General features: G+C 43.1%; 2 protein-coding genes across 4 annotated transcripts in view; one reads left to right on the top strand and one right to left on the bottom strand.

Annotated features, from left to right (window-relative positions):
• Positions 1–7756: 7756 nt before the first annotated feature.
• Positions 7757–21492, top strand: nat8l (N-acetyltransferase 8-like). The gene is made up of 3 exons (XM_010748247.3): positions 7757–8450; positions 9724–9888; positions 19203–21492. Exons 1-3 carry the CDS (start codon positions 8147–8149, stop codon positions 19568–19570), a joined length of 837 nt encoding a protein of 278 aa, XP_010746549.2. The 5' UTR covers positions 7757–8146; the 3' UTR covers positions 19571–21492.
• Positions 21255–22660, bottom strand: part of poln (polymerase (DNA directed) nu) — a 63222-nt gene continuing 61816 nt past the window's right edge. For all 3 annotated transcript variants that reach the window (XR_003462219.1, XR_003462223.1, XR_003462224.1), the window contains one exon: positions 21255–22078. The gene's annotated coding sequence lies outside the window, so the exon portion shown is untranslated. The remainder of the gene's footprint in view (positions 22079–22660) is intronic.

Here is a 22660-nt window from a genome sequence, read left to right as displayed (position 1 = left end):
CAAATATTTGTTCAGAGACCCCTGGTGACAAAGATCATCCAATGAAATGTTTCCACAGAGTTTTGCTTGTTTGTGACAAACGGTGCCTCAAGGCACTGCTTGTCCATCTTTCTTTGGGCTACTTTCCAATGGGGATCCTGAGGTTTTCTGCTTGTTGACCGCTAATTTACAAGACACATAAAATAATGAACAATCAATCAAATAATGAGACGAAATAAAAGTACAGTATGTTTTTAATACAGTTAAAAAATATAATCCAGTCATAAGTGAGAAAAGTCTCTGAAACCTGGGGGTAAATAAACAAAGACCGGTTAGACCACAATATTTGTGTCACTAATTTTTCAGCTCTTAGGCAAATTTTGCTGATGAACTGACTGATGTGGTTTTGAAATGACGATGTTTAATGACGATTTAAACAAAATGTTCACTTTTAGGTCTGGCAACTGACGATGTGCAGTTCGATCCAGAAATATTTATACAGTGATACAGTTTTCAGAATTTTGGCTCTGCACGCAACCACAATTTGTTCTTGTACTGCGAAAATTGGTTAATAGTCCTATTTATGATATGTGAATTCGTTTGGCTCCTTTGTTAAATCTAATATCTGAAAGAGTCAATGAACCACATATTCAATCGATTCACTACCTGCAAGAGCCATAACTCAGGACAGGATCAGGATCAACTCCTACAAATCGAGGAAACAAACAAAACAGTGGAACCGTTTATAATCTAAAATCTAAATTTTAACACCTGTAACCCTACAAACTAATGTAGATCATGATGTGCTCCATGGCCTTGAAATGTTAGGCTATGATTGTGGGTGGTAATTTAGTTAACAGAACAAGCAGACAAACACAATGTTTAATCCATTTCTTACACTTTTGCTCTTTGGTTTTTGGATTAAGTAAAAAAAAAAAAAAGATCCAACACTACTCGCTCTGTCATTCTTATAATGTCAACGTTTTAGACAGTCTGAACTAGCTTTTCACCTTACCTTTCCAATATTTATTTTTCAACTGTCATTGTCTTTGGGCCCTGTGGATTAGGTAAAATGGGCTGTTGCAAATCAGTTACAAACAGCGAGACAGTGTACAGAGGTCATCTATACACAGTGTTACAGTAAATGTGTTGTCTCAGTCAAAGCCTTAATGCTCCAGTGTGTAGGATTTACATAGCAGTCCAGACTCCTCTCGTTTCTTTTTTTTAAATGTTCTTTTATCGTGACATAATGTTATAACATGACAAATGTCCTCATTTAAATTTTTCTGAAATTTGTTTTTTAACTGTCGCCATTGGGCCCTGAGGGTTAGGTAAACTGACTGACGCGTTTTTATTTTCCTTCAGTTTCTGCTAAGTGTATTATGCCTGTGTTTGTGTTTGACTAGACCATGTTGCAAATCATTTAACAAACAATGCTCGGAGGCATTGGAAACGGTGTGGATGATCAGGATGATCTCAAAGAAAGCCTATGTGAATGTGTAACACTGTTACAGGCAAAAAGAAATGAGAATGAATTGGCTCATCCACATATAACGAGTTACCAGTCAGTTACCAGTTTTGTGAAATGTTTGGGTTTTGTGAAAGGTTGCTGTGTTTTGTGAAAGGTTGCTGTGTTTTATGAAATGTTGCTGTGTTTTGTGAAAGGTTGCTGTGTTTTGTGAGATGACGTGTTCTGTAATGTTGCCTTCAGATATTTGTTTTTTTTACCGTTGTCTTGGGGCCCTGAGGGTTAGGTAAACTGGGTGACGCGTTTTTATTTTCCTTCAGTTTCTGCTAAGCGTATTATGCCTGTGTTTGTGTTTGACTAGACTACATGTTGCAAGTCATTTAACAAACAATGCTCTGAGGCATCGGTGTGCAACAGTGTGTGGTTACTTACCTGAAATCGTGTTTGATCAGGTGTGTCATCTCAAATGAAAGTTTAAAGTTTCTGAACATTGTTGCACATTCACAGTTTTGTAGGCTGAAACCATCCAGTACCGTTATAATAAATTCTCATCATGAAGCTTATACTGTGTTGTTAACTTAATCTTATCATCTTATATTTACCTATATAAGCTCCATAACTTGGGGAGTTAAGTGTTTTAAAGATAGGATTTATAGCAGAGACACTGTATTGAATTGCTTATTTTTTTGCACCTACCTAATTTTTATGGTGTCCAACAATAACTTAAAAATAAAATCCCACTTAGCTTTACATGATTCAAGTATTTTATCTTCTTATATCTTCATATATGTTTGCCTCTGTGGCTGGATTGCTCCTCATGGTCACTTCAGTGGACCCTATAAGACATATGATGAAAGAATCAATTTTAAAATTAATTATTCAACATTTGGTTTGTTCATGTTTTCTATCTGAAGGAAAGGAAACTGTGCGTCCCTTAAAGTTAGGCCATATTCATGGATTTATCTCAGGACGGACATTATCCATAGTGATGAGGTCAGAGGGAGTTCTGCCCATTCTTTCCCATTATCATGAAGCCTGAGGGTCAAAACATTTAATACACGACAGGACAACATTTCAGTTTTGTGAAATGTTTTTGTGGTTCTCATAAAACCACTAGGTGGGGCTACATGATCCGTGGCACTTTCTGTATTGCTCCTTTTTTAGTGGAGAGTAACAGTACATTCAAATATATATGTATGAAGAATAAACATGTTTTTTACACTTCCATACTCAGAGGTCAACATCCTCAGGACAATAATAATTAGTGATACGATAAAGCACTTAAAGATGCATCAGAAACAGTTTCAAAGTCTAGTATGGCTTTGTACCTCTGACCTGTTGCCACGAGAGGGAGACAGACCTCTGCTAATAAGTTAGAACACACACACACACACACACACACACACACACACACACACACACACACAATATGTAATTGTGTTATTACTTCAACAAACCTGTGCGTCCAATACATTTTAGAGATAAATATTCTGCTGTCTTATGACACATTCATATGACATCTATGGTTACTTAGAATAATATAAATAATATTTTACATAAACAATAAATATATAACAATATATAACACACATAGTAATGATGATAATAATGCATGAAAAGTTTTATATATTGTAGTCTTAATTTATCTGGCATTAGAGACAGTATCTTCTGATATTCTCTGCTCTTTTAGAGAGTATTCTCATGTAGGCTAATGTAAAGTTTGGACATACCTTAATATTTAATGTTTTTCTTTGTTTTTTAAATTATTTTCTTCATTGCAGATTAACAATAAAGAGTGTGCAAAGCTGCCATCAGAGCAAAAGATGCCTTCTCCTCTTAACAGCTGATGTTGAGATGTGTCTGCTACTTGAACTCTGAAGCGTTCACGTAGTCTTTAATAGTTTCCTTTCCATGTCTTAAAAGAATGATGGACTGTGGTTTCACTTTACATAGCTGAGTGGTTGTTGCCATGATATGGATTACTACAGTAGGAGCCAAAACGTCTGCATATAGTTTGAGTTGTTTATTTGTGTAGATCACACATGTTTTCTAGATCACCTTTACATGATTGGAACAGGACATGTGGTTGTGGTTTTACCTCATTTAAAATGTTTATATACAGTATAAAAAGTAGGCCATATATATTTTAAATACAAAACACTATAGATGCTCCTTAAGCCAGAGCGTCTGAAATTAAGATTTTAACTCTTATTTTAACCCACTGATATAGCAGATTTGCTACTGCTTACTAAGTAAGAGGTAATATGTTTTTATTCTATTTTTGTTAGTTGTTGTTTTGTGAGTGTAATCTGCGTTACAGGTTTGCCTTGATGTTTTATGTTGTGTGCTTGCTGAAAAAAGAAACCCTAATGTTTAAGATCAACAGGAGAACTTTAGAGGTCAGGCCGACTTGCAAAAACGCCACAGGAAGAGATAAAAAAAATGTCTGTGTGGGGGTGGGGGTGCTCTGGTCGATAGGAAGGGGCCTAGGGGACTAGTGTTTCATAATCTGTTTACATATGCTTCTGATTATTAATCACATCATTGTGCTATACAAGTAAACACACAGTTGCTTAGTTGGCCGATTAAAACATGGAGAAAAACGTTGAGGGGAAACGCGCCAAACGAGCCGCCCAGTCGAGGAAAAGAGTCAGGAGGTCACGGCAAGAGCAGAGGCCTCAACTGCAGGGAAACACCAAGTGTCAGAGGTCACGTTTAAGATTATTAGAACAACATGTGGGGCTCTGTGTGGGGGGGGACGGGTCTGTTAATGTGGAGGCTAACAACACTCTCACACTATTGGGGGGACATATATTTGTAGTTTATTTACGAGCACGCTTTGATCCAGAGGGGAATATCTCGACGGACATTGGACGGATTATCGTAGGATTTGGTGACATGTAAACAAAAAAACAAGTAATGTGTGCAGAATTTATAATATTAGTCATTTCTGCTGTGAAGAAAGGAATATGACGTGGCGGGTAAACAAGACTTGTACGCATGACTGTTACGTAATTGTTTTCTTCAGTTCAGGATATAACCATGAACTCAGGACACGCTGGTGTAATTCGTTCTCGCTTCTCGGCCACGGCACACTGTGGTCCGGATAGTACAGGTATTGTTTGTTGGAGCGTCACACCATTTAAAAAATAAAAACACGCTCACTGGCTTCTGACAAAGATCAGTCACATCACCTGACATGTGACACTGTACTGCATCATCGGGTTCGACCTGCACTGTAAACAAACTGTGCATGTGATTTGTATTGTAAATACAGTTTCAGTGCGTTAACAAGCTGTCAGGATTAATAACACGTTGAAGATCTGCTGTCCTTATATTCCAGCTTATGTATGTGTCTTACTCGCCCTGCTGGCTGATCCATTGCAAGCACACATTTGGTTACAAATAGAGATTTTGTGATGAACGACAGAAGAAGAACCTGAACTATCCACTGACTGTAAAACTGTGGCGCTTAAACATATTCCACAAAGCTTTATTTCTTAGAAAAAGGGTCTTTAAAACAATATACTTTAGAAGTTTAGCACCATCGCCTCACAGCAAGAAGGTCACTGGTTCAAACCTCAGCTGGGGCCTCTGTGTGAAGTAATCAGTGAGTCTTAATCGCCTGTAGGTTTGAATGTGAGCGTAAATAGTTGCCTCTATGTGTCAGGCCTGTGATTGAATTCGAATCAGCAGAAATTTATAATAATCCAAACAAAAACACAAGCTGATCTGTCTGTTTGTCACTGTTAACTAGTCTCCAGTCTGCACTGATAATCTACAGAACTGTAGAGTAACATCAGGCTTCATGATCAAAATGTGCTATATCACAATCCATATTCACTTGAGCTCTTTCTTTAACTCTGCCGAGTGTGCATCAAACTTTTTAAACAAGCTGATGGCCAAATGGTGTGTCGCTTTTTTTTGTTGCTGGGACGCATTATCTCCTTTTCCTTTCGTGAAGTATGGTGCAGTGTGTCCTCTGCTGGAGGAGATAGGAAAGGAAGCACTGAAGCACCTCTTTGCTTAACATTTGGAGAATTCAAACAGCTCTCATGGTAACCACATAAAGACTCCAGGGTTGTTTCTTTGAGTTAGGAAGCGCAAAAGACTGTTTGACCGGAGCCACATGATGGCTGGATTTGGGATTTGTCTGGAGTCCGTTGAGTCAAAGTCAGAAGTTCATTTTGTTATTGTTAATTCTGACATTACGATGGGACCAGTGGATTTCATTATAAGATGAGAAGATGGATGAGTCATGTATCAGTTTCCCGCCCAAAAGTGACTTTGTTATTTGTCATCTTTGTCATCTGTAAACCAGACGTGACCAATCGATGGAAACCCCCTCAGGCTGTCAGATGTACAGTGATGTAAACAACAGCGGTCTGTATTCATACACAAGCTGGAGGCAGCCTCACGCTGAGGTGACTTCAGTCTTACTGACATACACATTCTCCAGTCCGCCAAAATCACAGCACACCTCCAAAAAAACAAACATCAGCTGCTCTTACAGCTCTGAAAAGCACAATTTGAACTCATACGGCCGAATCAGGGCTACGTTTCTTTTCCTGTGATGTATATATTTTTGTATTTCACTGAATTTGTCTTTCTTCATCGTGACGTGGGGATGTTTGAGACGACAGAAAGCAGACTACTGCACAGACAATGTTTGTTTTTTTTACTGCAGCAACTTACAAACATTTGGATGTATGATAAATAAGTATTTTTATTATGGTTTATTGAGGAATCTTTTTTTTTATCCTGCATAAAAAGTTGGATGCAGTCTTTGAAACGTTGCCATGTATATGCGCTTATTTAATGATTGCGACATTACCGACAGCACTTGAAGGCAACACTGCCAGGAGTCCAAAAAAAAAAAAGAGTAAGCACTGCGCATGCTCACAGCATCTTCCACCCGGTCGGCAGAGAACCGCTGCAGAGCAGATGCTGATGGGTGGAAAAGCATCTTTGTGCCGCATTTGTGTGGAGAAAATCTCCACACAAGAGAATGTTTGGACTTTTTCTCTTTTTTTCCCAACTCTGCAGGTTATCTGCCTCCTCCTCCTCCTCCTCCTCCTCCTCCTCCTCCTCAGGCAGCTCCACGGCTGGGAGGAGGGGGGGATGGGGATACCTTAAAAGGAGGAGGGAGGGAGTGGGGGGTTGATGCAGCCTTATCAATAGCAGATTGCCTCTGATGATCCAGTTCAAACTAGTTCTGCTTTACATATGCGACCGTGAAGGGTGCACACACTTCCACAAAGGAGCTGCAGCTTTTCATGTGTCCTCATGTGGGGAAACTTTAACAGCGTCGTATTCATGCGTGCCAGTGTTCAGACTGTATGTTGGAATATTTGACACTGTTTTCCAGCTGCAGCATCTTTACATTATGACTGTCAAAATAAAAGCACACGCACATCACGGCTGCACTTTTGTTCATGAGAGCTTGACTCTGTAAAACAGTCACGGTTAATTATAGGGAGTGTCTGAAATGGAGGGGTGGGCAACAACAAAGAGCCGGACTGAGCATCGTCACCATCACCACAGTCGTGCGTAAAAACCCGGTAGGATCCACGCTGGTGCTTTAGTGTACGGTGCAAATGAGAGGTTTAAAGCTGCGCAGTAAGAGCGAGATATAATCCCCCGTGTTAGGCCTGATGTCTGACAGGAGCAGGGCGACAAAGCGAAGGGAAGCCGTGGAGGAATCACTGCAGTGCAGCAGAGCTGTCAGTCAACAGGCGGAGGAGGCTGCAACCAGTGCCCCAGACATAACATAAGGGCGACTTAAAGGCTTTATACAGTGTCAGGATATGAATCTGTGTCTTATATGAAGAGCTTTCCCCATCCCTCATTATCATAGTAGACTTCTGCGCAACAGCCGAGATGTCCGTCGATATTCAGGAGCTCTGACAGTCCCGACAATCAACTGTCCTCACCTCGGATTTGATCATAAACCGGCTTAAAACTATAATTACAATGTGCGACACAACTTGGGGTTTCTCATCTGCAGCCTGCTGCCAGGGTTCCCTCCTGTTTGACGCATCGCCCCCGCTTTACCTTTGCGCCTCTTTGTGCCGCGTTATCTCATCCTCTATGGCCACGGCATCTCAACAAACAGAGGGGGGGATCCTCCTCATTCAAAGACATAATGAAGACAAACCTGTTAAGAAACAACCTCCCCTACGCAATCTCATCCCATCCCATCACCACCACCTCCTCCACCTCCACCCACCCTTTCTCCTCATGAGCCCACATCCTCAAAATACACAGTGCGCCGGCACACATAAGCCTGGTCAGATGCAGAGAGAGAGAGAGAGAGAGAGAGAGAGAGGGAGGGGGGCTGTGTCTGCCTGTCTCTCTCCCTCCTCCTCCCTCGTCCATCAGCATTTAACGGCGCACCGCTTCCACCAATCTGTGCAGCGAGAGGACCACCCCAACCCCTGAACCTGAATCTACCCGCCCTGCCCGTTTATAAATACGGCTTGAATCACACCGGCAAATCTTGGTCGTCAGAAACGCTCAGGGTTGCAGCAGAACATCCCCCTTCGTCTTATCCCCCCTCATCGTTTCTCTGTTTTTTAAGAAAACCCTCACGCATCATCCATTTTTCACTCTTCATTCTTCCTCTTCTTTCCTCCCCCCCTCAGTTCTTTTTATTCCCCCTCGAACTTGTACTTGGGTTTTTTCCTCGCGGCCAGTTGCATGCATTTTTCGTCTCCCAAAATGGTTTGCGAGACTAAAATCGTTGCGGACGAACACGATGCTATACCTGGGACCAAAAAAGAGTCGATCATGTGGAGCTCTCCTCCGTCCAGCGCGGCTCTGAACCCGGCCGAAGCCAAGGATGTGAGGAAAGATGCGGTTTTTATCCGCGAGTTCGAGCGCGGGGATCAGGAGGAGGTGCGGCGCATCTTTTACGAGGGTATTATGGAGAGGATACCCAACACGGCGTTCAGGGGGCTCAGGCAGCAGCCCAAGACTCAGTTTTTATACGCTCTTCTGACAGGTAAGTGCCTTGCATCATCTATCCAGACGTGAATCATGTGTCACTCGGCTGCAGGACGCTGGGCTGACGTGCTTTTTATTTTTTATTTATTTATTTTTGGATATAATGTGATTTATTTGAGGATGTTGCGTTAAATCACGCGTAAAGGGGGATGCACAGATAAGTTCAAATCTGTTGCAGCAACCACACGGTTGCCTTCCCCCTCCAAAAAATCCTTTTTTTCTCCGCCGGCGCGCACACACACACACACACACACACTCACCGGCATGTTGCTCATCATGCAACAAAAGGCATGGCCAGGCGCATGGTGCACGTGTATAACCGGCGGCGGCGGCGGGGCCCCGGCTGCTGCTGATGTGATGACATGCCGGTGCCGTGTATGAATGAGTGAATGAATTTGAGGATTGGCCCACAGAGTGCGCGCGCACGTACCCAAAAGCACCCCCCCCCATCTTCCAACACACACACACACACACACACAACCTCTCTCCCGCGGCGCGCACACGCACCCTGCCTCCATCACCTCCCCTCCTCCGCCTCTGCACGGCAGCCAATGCGACAGTCATGCACTGATCTTGTTTGGCTTTTTTTTAAATTGTGTGTGTGTGTGTTGTTGATGTTTTCCCCGTGCCAGATTAAAACCTCATGCGTCGTGACCGGTGCCGTTACGCACGTCGGAATCCAAAACGTTACATACCCAAAATCTACAGTCGTGAATATTTAACCCAACCCAAGTCACAAAACGTGCCTGTAAAGATCTCTCTGCGGTCTGGATGCGTCGTATAAGACCGATAGTAGATTAATCCGGTATGAAGCTCCTTCTACATGTCAGCGTTGATGTTCCACGCCACGCTGGGGTGCAGTGGGGTAAATAACTACTAGGTGATTGCATGCCACGCAGCAACATGCTATGCAGCATCCAGCCTTGCTTGTTTGTTCCCCTTTGCGCCCCCTAGCGTCAAATCCGACTAATAACTCCAACATGGACTGAAATGGTTTTTGGTGATTTCAACACTAACATGTCCTCTACTGTCAGATTCTGTGCTTAACGTGCCTTACTTCACAGTTTGATGAACTTTGCCCGCCTCGTGTGACACTAATCCCGATCCCCTCTTGTTTTAAAATGTTCATATTGTGCCCGCGATGACAGAATTTTTTGATGTTTGCCTCTTTTTGTCTTCTTGTGTGTGTGTGGGGTCATATTCCGCCAAAATCAAACATGTGATTCTCTTTTCTGACAGGTTTCGTTTATTTTTCTTCCATTTCTCCATAGTAATGTGCTTTTTCGTGACCAAATCCGTCACGCTGACCTGCTGTGCGCCCATCATTCTCATGGGCGCGCGCTACTACTACAGCAGGAAAGTTATCCAGAGTTATCTGGACTGTGCTCTGCACACGGACATGGCTGACATAGAGGCTTATTACATGACCCCCACAGGTAAGACGAGGTCGAAAACCGTCGCCGTTCTCACTGTCGTTGACTAATGAGATGAATGTGCATTGTGTGTTTTGGTTTTGTCAGTTGGGAATGCTCCACCACCAGAGGAACGAGGATAAAGATTTAAGGTTTAAAAATACATCCACGCTTTGAAAAGTTAGAAACTTTGACGCAGCAGGAGGGATAAAAGACGAAGAATAACTAGATGAAAGGCAGAGTGACGAACTTATACATGAAACTGTCTCAGTCTTGAGAGTCTTCAGGCAATCCAGAGGCAACTCATCAAATATGCAGGTCGTCTCTCTCTCTCTCTCTGCTTTCCTTCTCCTCCACCCTTCTTTCCCACCCCTCCTCCCTGCCTCTTTATCCACTCCTTCCCCCACTTGCTTCCTCTCTGAGCTCCACTGGGCTGGGCAGGAGGGAGGGGAGGGGAGGGTTTGCTGTATCACAGGGCCATTGATCACATGGAGAAAAACTGCTGATACACTTTCTGCAGTACACTCGGTGTCGGCAAGGCTCATTTCCTCCACTAACGCTTCTAATCGGAAAAATCAATCCGCCTCTAGTGTCAACTCCAACTATTCATTCTCGGGCCAACCCGCAAAACGCACAACACATTTTCATACATACGTTCCACATGTCCCGTAACTTCCCGGCCACATTTATCCCCCGTTAACCCAAACCACGTGGCCAATATGAAAAGCAGGTGTTGGTTAAGCCAGTCAATTGCCCCCCCATTGTCTCTTTCTGTCCGACATTGTGCCCTCTGGCCTGGTAATCCACTGCATGCACAATTGCAATTTAGCATTCCCATTATTGCTGCAGGGCCGCGATGGTTTAGAGGGGGTCAGGCACCACTGCTCTTGGACAATGCTAATGATTACATCCAAGCAAACTGAATGGGCCCAGAGGGGGACGAAGCACCTGGGCACCAACGTGCGGTCCCGATGGAGAGGCACCTCTCACGTTACTGTCATTTGTTGTGGTGTGTGTGTGTGTTGTGTGGTTTTGTTTGAGGAAGGCATGACAGGTAGCACGTAGGAGTGTGTGATTATGTGGAAAATACAAACTGGTTGAACTTAAAGGCCCTGAAAACATGTGCGGAGTGATGGGAACCAACATGAACCTGCATGAACACGATTACTTTTTTACCAAAGATAAAACAGTTTTGTCGATTTCTATTTTTTCTTCTTCACTGGTTTAAAGTTGGAAGAGGTGTCAACCAATCAAAATCTGATGATAGTCGTGGGTGGCGATCAGTCTTGAATAATTTATGTTACAGAGAAAACCTTTCAAACCAAGTATTCAAGGCCTTTAGGCTTATTTTTCAAAGTGTCAGCAAGGGAACAAAGGTGTCTTCAAAGTCGACCTCTTCCAATCCTTCTACCATATTCTTGCTTGCTATAACAAGACTGATTGACGGTGACATACCACAGCACAGGGATCAGCTCTAGAATAAAATATTAAGGGCTGCAGTGAGGGTGCAGATGTTTCTTATTTTGACTGAATCTACTGAACTGCACTGAAACAGTACAAAACACAAAGTTCACAACAAACACTCGATAGGTGAATTCAAGATTCAGCCACGGTAATGACGATGACGATGGTAAATTCAAGGTGTGTGCTGCAGGACTTTGCTGTAACACGAGGCCTGACTGTGTGTGCGTGTTTGTTCGAGGGCATGAAACTTCATCTGTCAGAGCTTAAAACGTTATTTTTAAATCAGCAAAACCAATTAATACAGTGGATTATCAACCGTTTTATTGCTACAATTAATCGACTTAATGGAGAAATGCTACTTTAAATGCAAGTAGTGGAAGAATTAGAAAGAAAATAAGAGATGAATGAACTCTAAGGAAGCGAACAATGGCCTCGGGAAATAGAGGAAGACTAACTGACCTGACTGGAGTCACATGTCCCTGTACACATGGAACGACTACACCAATCAATACTCTTATCTCATGTGTGTGTGTGTGTTGTGATCACTCACTCTGCTGCCACTTAAGGCCAGCTGTCACCTCTTTCATTTGCCACATAATAATGTGTGTGTGTGTGTGTGTAGGCAGGGAGGTTGTAAAGCAAATTGAAGGAACAATGGTCGAGAGTATAAATGTATATGGTTGTACTAAAAAAAGATAAAAGCTTGTTTCGTTACACAAAAACAGATGGGAGGAGAGATGTACGGAAATTCATCGGCGTCGAATTTTAACGTTCGAAAGCTCTGTTTGAAACGAACGTGGCTGACTTAAAGAGATCGCTGAGCGACGATGGAAGTTTTTGGCACGACTCTCAACCTCTAAAAATCCATTCTTTGACTCAGCAGCTCGATAAGAGTCCATAAGATAACCGAAGCTCAATGAGAATTCAAATAGATGCAATTAAAACACAACATCTGCTGACACAAATGTCTTTGTGTCCCCTCCGACTCCTCCTCTTTCCATCCATCTTTGTCTGTCCTTGTCAATCAATACATCCGTCGATGGTGTGTTAACGACTGCGATGCATCGGCTAAATGAAACCGTAAAATATATTTATCTCACAAAATGTCACTGGACTGAAAAGCACAAACAGCGTCATGAAACTGTCGCAGGAGTGTGTGTTTTATTTGCCGATCAGCCGACGCACTCTGTGGCAATCGAGGCCAAATAACAATAATAACACTCGACTCCACCTCCATCCAAACATGACTTGTTTTGGGTTTTGCTATGTACAGAAATCTATAGTTAACAAGCGTTTACACCCACAAATAACATCTCTCAGTATATTTTTAGATATTGCAAATGCAAGCTAGCAAGTAACTAAAAATATTTAACACTTTCCAGGCAGCAAACATCAGCTTTCGGGAAAGTGATTATTCACGGTGCCTTTACATTTTTCCAGCGTTTCTCATTGTGTCACAGGGTCGATGCCACCACCTATCTCATCAAATAGTGCTCACACACGGTTGTTCGCTCCTCTCACAGGAAATGAAAGCCTGAGTCACCGTTACTACGACTCTCCAGCATTTAATCCCACAGGGCCAAAAAAAAAAAAAGAAAAAGGCAGGCTTCTGAAAAGGGAAACCAGTTTTTAAATACAGAAAGAAGGAGGCTTCCCTTTTGGTTCAAGCTCACACCCTTCCCTTACACTTGCTTAATCACTACAGGTCACCGCGAAGAAGCTTAATGTCTAAAAAGTGAATATGTTTTAATGAGGGTGACAGAGTCAAATCCTTCCCCGGCTTAATGTGATACCAGCTCAGTAATACTGGCTGTTTAATGAGGCGTCATGACCACTGCGGGGATCCATCAATGCAGGAGACATTATAATACCTGCCGGTCAGTCTTGGGTAGCTCTGTGTGTGGATGAGTTTGATCTCTCTCTGTTCCAGGGGAGAAAGCAGCTTCCTCCACCGGTACCTGCTGTGCTTATTTTAGCTCTGAACGACAGAGAGAGGGAGACAGACAGAGAGAGAGAGGGAGGGAAGGAGGTGAGTGCCAGATAGAAAAATGGGGGCATCTGGGGGAGGCGTGTGCTGCTCAATTATAAGATGTGTTTTGTGTTTGCGAGCGAAAGGGAAAGGGAAAATAAACAGTTTGCTGGGAGGCACACAGACAAAGGGATCTCCTGGGTATATTTGTGACAGCTCAGATTAATAAGGATTTCTTCCAGCCCTCACTTTTTTTTAAGCCACAGCAGGTTTTTTTTTTCTTTAACTCTCACCTCTATCGCCTCTCCTCTTCCTCTTTGTCTCTCATCGACACTGAAGGTGCAGAGGAGGAGGAGGAGGAGGAGGCGCTGCGGTGGCCGACTGGGTTATCCATCATCCTGGCTCGGAGGAAGTGATGTTTCCACCGAGCCAAAGAAATAATCTTCAGTCTTTCTTTAAATTAAAAAGAAAAACAGAAAAATGTAACTTACTATTATTTAGTCAATCGAAGCAGACACTTGAATTGAGCAATTTTTAAAGGTAGAAAAGTTAAATTAACATTCACAGAAATCTAAAACATTTAGTCAGTTAGACTCAGGACCTACTTTTTGACGATTCTTTTAAGAAAAACAGTAAATTTTGGTTGTTTCTCACCTTTTAAATGTGAGGATTTGCTGCTTTTGTCAGTTTTATATTTATATTTAATTTTAGAGACCAAACAATGTCCTAAAAATCATAAAACAGCCCATGTACAAAGACAATATTACAGGAATAGTTTAACTTTTATTCTCTTTCTGTTAGCTTAGCTTAGCATAAACACTGGAAACGGGGGTAAACAGCTAGCCTAGCCTCTTTAACCCCCCCTAAAATCTTCATATCCATCAAATTCTCTGCCAGCTTTGTTGCGTCTCGACTCTCCTGTGACCAACAGATGAGCAATTTTTAAAGCCTGTTATCGATTCACGAGTGATTATTGGACAGATTGAAGTGATTTCTGCTGGTTTGAGTCAAACCAGCTTGGTGTGAACTCTGAGTCACATTTTTGCATGTCGGTGTGAAGCCCAGCCTGATGGCCTTTGACCCTGGAGATGAAGAGGGGGGGAGAGAGGGCTCGGGCTCGGGCTGTGGCAGTAGCAGCCATGTGAATAATGGCATGCACACAGTAAAGTGGAGCGTGTGTTCAAAGTAGGGATGCTTACAAACAAACAACATAGGCTGATGGGCAGGAAGGCAGTAAAACCAACAGTAAAGGGCCAGATAATGAGTTCCTCTGAGCTAATGGAGGTGTAACAGGGGCAGGGTGCACGAGTCTCTGTAAAGTGTGACAGCACACAGGTCAACGCATGCTTAGCATGTATTGGTTTTGGCCAAAAGGTCAAGTTAAAGGCTTCAGTACGCATGAATTATTCATTTTCTGTAATTGCACTCTTACGTGATAGTGTGCACATCTGGAAAGTGTGTGTGTGTGTGTGCTGTGTCTTACGGTCACCTCCTCTCTCGCTCTCATTTGTCTGTGACGGAGGAAGAAACTGCTGATGCATGGGTTTTACGTGACAGGTTAATCAATACTGCCAGCATGCACTCTGACCTACGTGTGTGTGTGTGTGTGTGTGTTTGTATAGAAGGACATTAGAAGGATACGTGTGCTGTATAAGACGAATGGTGGGGAGGAAAAAACAACTTTTAGACGCATCTTAAACATTTCTTCTTATTAAAATAAGAATATGAAGATATAAAGTACATTAAAATAAACTGAATTGATGCTTTTTTCCTGCAGCTTGCTAGATCACTCGAGGCTTTTGAGTAGAAATGTCAAAAAACGAAGCACAACAAATGTCTTTTTTGCAACGCAGGACACAAAAACGTGGTCAGAACTGATTGTTAGGACATAAAACGCCGATTTAACATAGTATGACATTGTACCACATGCATATTATGCGGAGATATCAACGTCAGCAGCCTACAACTTTGCCATTTAACGCCTGGCGGGTCACATTAATCACGCACAGTCTCAACTTCAGAAGCACTCCTGCCTGAAACTCCTTAACGTGCCCTACAACGATAAATAAATGGAAATAATACACAGAGAATAGAGTCAAGCCACTTATGAGCTTTTGTCACGGCTTACACCCACAGAGTGCTCAGGACGGCGTTTGGGGAAAACTGTGAGGCGGCGTCTAGACTGAACGCTTATCAGCTAAAGCAGCCCCCTCCGGGCTTTGATCTGAAGGAAAAGGAGAATCATTTTGTCAGACACCATGAAAACTATTCCCGTTTTACGCGCTCGTGTGTGTGTGTGTTTTTTTTTGCCGCATCATCAGCCAGTGTTTAACACTCCCACACACGTGCACTGAGGCATATTAATATCCCTGTAAAAAGCAGTTAAAGGAATTAGATCTGAGAATACAATAATCAGATCTCTGCCTCGTGTGAGGATCGTTACGGACGCTCGAAGCTCTTCCTCTCTTTCCCGCCTTCACTCCTCGACTTGAGAGATCATCTGTTTTCTTCAGGTCCCCCCTTGCCCCCCCTCTGGAATAATGGTAGATTTTCGCTTCCTCCTCCTCCCCCCGCCCGTCGTACAATAATGGATCCTTTCAGGCTCATCACTATTACTGTTAACGCAGATGCCTCGCCTCCCCTTCTCCTCCTCTGCTCACCCTTTCTGTCAGCTGAATGACTTCTTTTTCCACTGTCCTTCTTTCTAACCGCTTTTGCTGAGTGAGTAAGCTCATTCATAACAACTTTCGGGCCTCGGTTACGCACACTAAAAACACAATCGGTGCGCTGTGTTAGTAAGTGTTTTAAGCCCTATTCTTAAGCAATGAGCTGCTGTACCGGAGAGTGTCTTGCTCAAAAGCACAACAGGAGGACTTGTCGAGGTCTTTTGTTGGATTTTTGGGGAAACAGAGTTCTTTTCACGTCCTCTCTCCAATCAATCTTGTGGTGACATGCAGGAATAAGCAGCAGTGACTTGTAATTACAGTATTTAGCAGGAACAAGGGAAGGTAGAGCTCTTGTTGTTGACTTTTATCTCAATGTCTGTCTACTTGGCAACTCTGCTATTTCGCCCCGACAACAAACAGACACAATAATGTCTTCATTGTTTTCTCTTATGACAACTCGCCAAACAACACCCAATCTCGGACACCAGATCTACAGACTCCATGAGAGTCAAGAGTATCAACTGCATAACGTTCCTCCACACGCCCTCCTCTAACTTTCTCCTCTCTCCCTTGTGCTCTTTTCATTTCTCTCTCTATCTCCAGGAGGTGCGGTTCCCAGCAGAAATAATGATAGCTAAACTAAACCCACGCGGCTTAATAGTAGCAGTGTCAGACGCAGCAGATGTGACGGTCCTTGAGCCGCGACGTCAGGCGGCTTAGAGGTCAATACACGCTGCTCAGCTTGGAGTTTTTTTCCTTTTTTTATTGTCTCGTGTTGATCTAAGTGATGTGTTTGAGATGCACTGTGAAGTAATACACGTCTTCTGATAGGCAGAGAGGTGGTTGGTGTTGGTGTGTGTGTGCTCTCCTGTGCTGCCCTCGTTACTGGCACAGGCTCAGTTCAGACAGATGGTCAGAAGGGCTTTATGGTGGCGTATTCCCCCCCTCCTATGCTTCCAACACACACACACGCACGAGCATAATAATACCGGTAGAGTGCCGCAGGAGTTGACACTCCAGCTTTGACATCTGCTTATAATGAAACATCATTCTGTAGCATCGGTGAAGGCCGCGAGACACTTACAACTTTGTTTAAAAATCGGTCATCGCTTTGCCGGCACTCAAACGGCAGCTTGTTATTTAAACGTTAAAGGAATTTAATATCTGAGAAATGTAATGTCAGTAAAGTGCAAAGTCATCCGGCCTACATTTCTTCATTTCTGTCTTTGATCGGTAACATCCTGTGTGCAGATTTTTCCTGCCAGTGTCTCCCATTACCCGACACCAACATCTGATTTGTCCAGGCGAGGTGAATTTTAGTCAAGGAGCTTAAATCTGATTCAAAATTACAACTCCCCTCAGAGATCAGTCAGATTAAGCAGCCTCCCTGTGTTGCCGTACCACCCTGTCTAGCTATCAGGGGAGTACTCCGGTTTTTCCTGTTGCCCCCGCAACCTACATATGACAGTCGTTTGATTCTGTAACAGAAGCCTCCGGATCAGCTCAACACGAGGCCTGCAGGGGCATGAAATCCCCTCCGAACACATAGGACTCCAGCAGGAGCATGATGTTTATGTGTGTGTGTGGAAGAGTGGAGGTGGTCTGTGTGAAGGAAAGGAAAGAGGGAGTAGGAACATTAGGATTCAGAGCTCATAGAGACGGGATTGTTAGATTTATCTATAACAAGCAGATGGCGTTTTAGTGTATGACCATGTAAACGCTGACAACACATGCCGTAAATACTGCTGACATTGATGGAAAGGCTCTTTGAACATATAATAAAAAGACAAGAGGCAGAGATTTTCCTCTCTGAAACATGATGATCAGTAAAAGGAAAGCACCTGGTGAAGATTTAGAGATTTTCTCTGCAGTTTGTTGGGTTTTTTAAGACCCTCTGAACTAGATTCTCTTTTCTTTCTTTTGCTCTGAAGCTAAACACAAAATAAATGCGGGTTATTTTTGGGGGAACTTTGTCTGCAGCTGGCGACACAGTAGAAATTTCAGGTTATAGCAAAAAAATAAAAGTTCTGTAGTTCAGTTGACGTTACTTTTTAATCACACAAACCGAAACTTATCGCTTGGAAATGCTGCTCAAAAAAAGGAAAATAATTCAAGAGGTGAGAGGCTCAGAAACTGCGTCACGAACGTAGATCGATATTAAAACGGATTGATGTTGAAGCTCTTTGCGGTTCTCTGGTGGAGGAGCATTGTCTGCTGACATTTCTATCTGTATGGGTCTAACCGTATTTACCTGTCTGTACGTGTGTTTCTTGTCTGTCTGATTGTCTGATGTATCAACTCTTGCGTACAGCAAGTTCTTACACAATATGAGCTGCTGTAAAAATTGGAAAATCCCAAATTCTCTATCTAATCCCCCAAAAATCTTCACGTCCCATGAGACCAGCGTCTCTGCTCCACTACGCCGTGAGCCTGACCGCTCCGTCATGCCTACGCTTTTAATCATCGGCATCTCACTGAGTGGCTAATGTCATTAAGCAGCAGTCTCTGCCCTCCTCATTCATCTACTCCCTGCGTCCCCTTCTTCTACTCTCTCCACTTGGAGCATTTACTGTAAGCCATCACAACACGCTGCTAATGAGATTCTGGTTCATCCAAATTATTCCTTTCATCCGTCCATATATGAGTTTTTTGAGGCCATTCATGATGAAATTTGTTAAATAAGACTTCTCAAGGTTCACAGTGTACTGGAGCAGCTGAGCTCTACCTTTAAATATTCTTCATCGATCTCAGACTAAATAATGCACCGATAAAAACTACTAGACTTTAGCTCGAAGGCCCTTCTTAACCTTTATAAATTAAAGAAGTTGTCAGATATATTTTGGGAACGTGGTGAGAGATAGATGAGATCGGACTGATGTCAGAGGGGAACTGCTAGCCTGGTCTGTTCGGATTCCATCAACCGGACCAAATCTAAAGCTCACTAATTAATACCCCATTAGACGTGTCAGCTAAACCACAATTAAAAGTATAATTTGTGGGGTTTACAGTTTTACAGGTGCAGGCAGAGCCAGGCTATCAGTTTCCCTTTGTTTCCAGTGTTTGTGCTAAGCTATGCTAACTCTAGTTATATATATTTATCGCGTAGACGCGAGATTGGTGTCGATCTTCTCGTTTAACTCCCTGCAGAACTTCCCCAGAAATGTTGAACTATTCCTTGAGGTGTTCATCAGTCATGCTCACACTAATTTCCTCCAACTTTATTGTCTTGTGTCTATCAGGCTCCTGTTTCTGGGTGGCGGTGCTCGATGGACGCGTTGTGGGGATCGTGGCAGCGCAAGGCCGCGAGGATGACAACACGGTCGAGCTGAGGCGCATGTCAGTGGACTCTCGCTACCGTGGCAAGGGCATCGCGAAGACACTGGGTCGTCGTGTTCTGGAGTTCGCCGTGCGCAACAACTACGCCGCTGTGGTCCTCGGCACGACGGCTGTCAAGCTGGCCGCCCACAAGCTGTACGAGTCGCTGGGCTTCCGCCGAACGGGCCAGAGCGAGGACTACCGGCTCCCCGGGATGAGCCGCTCGCCGCTGGAGAGGCTCTTCTTCCAGATCCGCTACAGCCGCTACCGCCTGCAGCTCCGTGAGGAGTGAGAGGTGACAGGGAGAGGGAGAGAGAGAGATGGAGAGGGGGAGATGGAGAAAGAGAGGGACAGAGAGAGAGAGAGAGAGAGAGAGCAACGACCCTCCTTCACCTGAGAGCCCCGACCGCATCCTCTCCTCTGACAGCTTTTTATTTATTTTGTGTCATTAGAGATAACTTCAAGTATTACTTAACTACTACTTACTACTTCATCTTTAAAAGGTCACTAACGTTTTCATTACTATTATGCTTTTGTTGCTGTTGTTTTTGTATTATACTTTTTGCATTTTTTAAATAAGAGTTTGTTTCTTTTCCTCTATTTTATTAAGCTATTTTTTTTTTTGTACCTTTACCCCTCCCTTTCCATTGTGGGAGTAAAAAAAATAAATAAATTGGCTTTTATCGAAGGCGACTAACTGGCACCCCCAACTAGGCACGTTCCCCTGCCCCCTCCTTTTTTTTTGTTTTTTGGTTTAAAGATCATATGACTCTGATCAATACTCCCCTTCATTACAATGCCCTCTTTACCCCTCCCCCCCATTACCTCAACCCTCCCCTTCCCTCCCACATTTCCCCACAGCAAAATTCAATAGAGGGGTTTTCAGACAGGAGAGTGCAATTTGCATTCTTCTTTTCATTGGGGGGTGGACAGAGCGGTGGATGGGTTGGGAGGGGCAGATATGGCTTCCTTGAGAGCAAAACACACACAAAGTGGTGAGGAGAGGAGGCGGGGGTTTGTGGTACACACTCTCTTTTTGTTTACAAAAGCTCTGCAGTGTGTGTAGATGTTGTGCGTGCATTGTGGACACACACACACACACACACAAACCAAGTCATTTGGCTTTTAGCCAGCCTTTCAAGACACCATATTGAAGCACAGCGAGAGTGTGTTACTGACCCCCATAGTGAGAGAGAAGCATGACAGGATGGTTTACCGGAATATTCGCTGTGAATCCTGCGTCCTGCGTGGATTTTGAATCAACACAGCGCATCTTCCTCACACACACACAAACACACACAAACACACATCCTCCTCTTCCTTATCCTCGCTGATTATTTTTGATTGGATCTCTCTCCTTCCTTTCTATCGTTTCATCAGTTTTAATCGCTGCTTTTCTCACCGAAGCTGTGGAGAGGGTCTCTAAAATTGGTTGAGGTGACAGGAGGGTGGAACTTTCTCCCTGCAGTGTCAGACTGACAAGATACCCAAGATACAATATAGCTGCATGTCAGAGCTATGAGTATGTGAGTGTGTGTGTGTGTGCGCATGTCTGTGTGTTTGAGCGTGTGTGTGTGATGAGGCGACGGTCAGACATTAGACCGCGCCTCGACTGCGTATGAGGAACAATTATTTTTATTTTGCGCGAACAGACGCGCACCTTTCTTGCTACGAGTCAAGTGTTATCTAACTAAACATTACTACTTTCTATGTGTACGTATAAATTGTTTACGGATTGAAGACGGATAAATTCTAACATTTTGAATATGTTTAGTATTTGACTGATAATTAGTAATTTTATATATCTTTAAAAAAACAACAACATATTACCACATTGTAATATGCAAATTTTGCTGTCAAAACTACGACAATTACAAAGTAGCTGCAGTCTACACTCCGGATACGTAATCCAGGTTATTGGGGTACAACTTGGGTAAGACATGACTACTAGCAATACTTGCAAACCTACAGTACATAACTGAGCACAAATAGCAAATAATGATTTAAACCAATATATTGGCATTAGTCCCCCCCATGTATTTATATTGTGTATACAGTTGAAAAAACTCATGTAGCGAACAAAAACGTCAACGTTTTTTTCCCCCCATAACACCTCTCTCCATCTCCATCCTCTGACCATACAACCAGCAGTAGATTCAGCCATCCACGACTCTGAGCCTAAGTTGTCATCGTACCATTTGTAAAAAGTTAAAATATAAAGAAAAATACAACCAAAAAAAAATCACATAAGATTAAAAAAAAAGCGAAAAAAAAAAAAATTGAATACAAATGTAATCGTCATGAAGTTAGCACTGACCCTCCTTGCCTTGCCACCCTTTCTCCCCCAAACTCTCCCCCTATTCCTCCCATTCATGAATCTGTCTGCAACCCTGGGCTAGACCCCAGACCTTCCATTTGAACCCTGCATACCCTCCACTGACCTTTGACCTTCTCTGTCCCCAGACCACACCCATCCCCTCCCATCTCTGCATGCGCCACAGAGCCTTGCTGCACTGCTTTTATTATTCCATTTGAAGCTTGTTGGACCAACCCTAAGACCCCCCCCGCCCCTACTCTGATGTCATCTAGGCAGTGGGACAAAGTTGCAAGGATGATGTACAGTTGTATGAGTGTAGAAAGTAAAAGAGAGAGAAGTGTGTGTGTGTGTATGTGTGTGTGTTACTCACCAACTGCAGCACTGCCTGGATGACATCATGCCTGCCAGCCAACCAACTGTAGAATGCAAAAAGCAATGCAAGTGTGGCATGCCTCTGTACCCGGTGTGTGTACGGTGCCTGCCCTGGAAAAGTGTAGAAAAAAAATTACCTGATTTATATATATATAAATATATATATATAAAAGAAAATAAGTTTCTTTTCTAGATGAACATATAAAAGAAATGTGTGTTTCTTTGTTTGGAAAAAAAAAAAAAGACAAATTGTACCATTTGCATGAAATGTGTCTTTGAATGCAAATATAACTTTTAGGGGAGAAACTCCTAGCACATGGCATACAGTGGAACCATAGACCTGTAATTTTCTGTTTTTGTAATATTTTATTTGAAATGATCTCTTCTCTGTAATCAAGACAAGGGTGTGAAATTAATACCAGCCACAAGCCAGTGCTTATAAATCTCTAGGAGGTAACTTTGATCAGAAGTTAGATCCCACTTCGTTAAATCTGAAAGCAGCTCTTGATATGTTTAGATTTATTTGTCACTGGCTGGAGGACAAAAGAAGTTAGTTTCCTTCCTTGATCACAGTGGGAGTAAGGGCATGTGACCGAAATAGCATCATAGCTCTTCTTCTATTAAACCAGCTCGTGGTAAGGTTTCCCAAAACTCTTTGCAGATCATCAACGGGCATTCGACAAAACCATGTAA

The sequence above is a fragment of the Larimichthys crocea genome, chromosome I (genome assembly GCF_000972845.2).
Source record: "Larimichthys crocea isolate SSNF chromosome I, L_crocea_2.0, whole genome shotgun sequence".
NCBI classification, from domain to species: Eukaryota; Metazoa; Chordata; class Actinopteri; family Sciaenidae; genus Larimichthys; species Larimichthys crocea.
Note: the sequence above shows the minus strand (reverse complement) of the source record. Positions and strands in the feature narration are given on the sequence as shown.

Bases quoted from the DNA above. Each gene is read 5' to 3' on its own strand.
- nat8l (XM_010748247.3), top strand. From the start codon at position 8,147: ATGCATTTTTCGTCTCCCAAAATGGTTTGCGAGACTAAAATCGTTGCG. The intron at 8,451-9,723 runs GTAAGTGCCTTG...ATTTCTCCATAG, and splicing joins TTTATACGCTCTTCTGACAG to TAATGTGCTTTTTCGTGACC. The intron at 9,889-19,202 runs GTAAGACGAGGT...TGTGTCTATCAG, and splicing joins TTATTACATGACCCCCACAG to GCTCCTGTTTCTGGGTGGCG.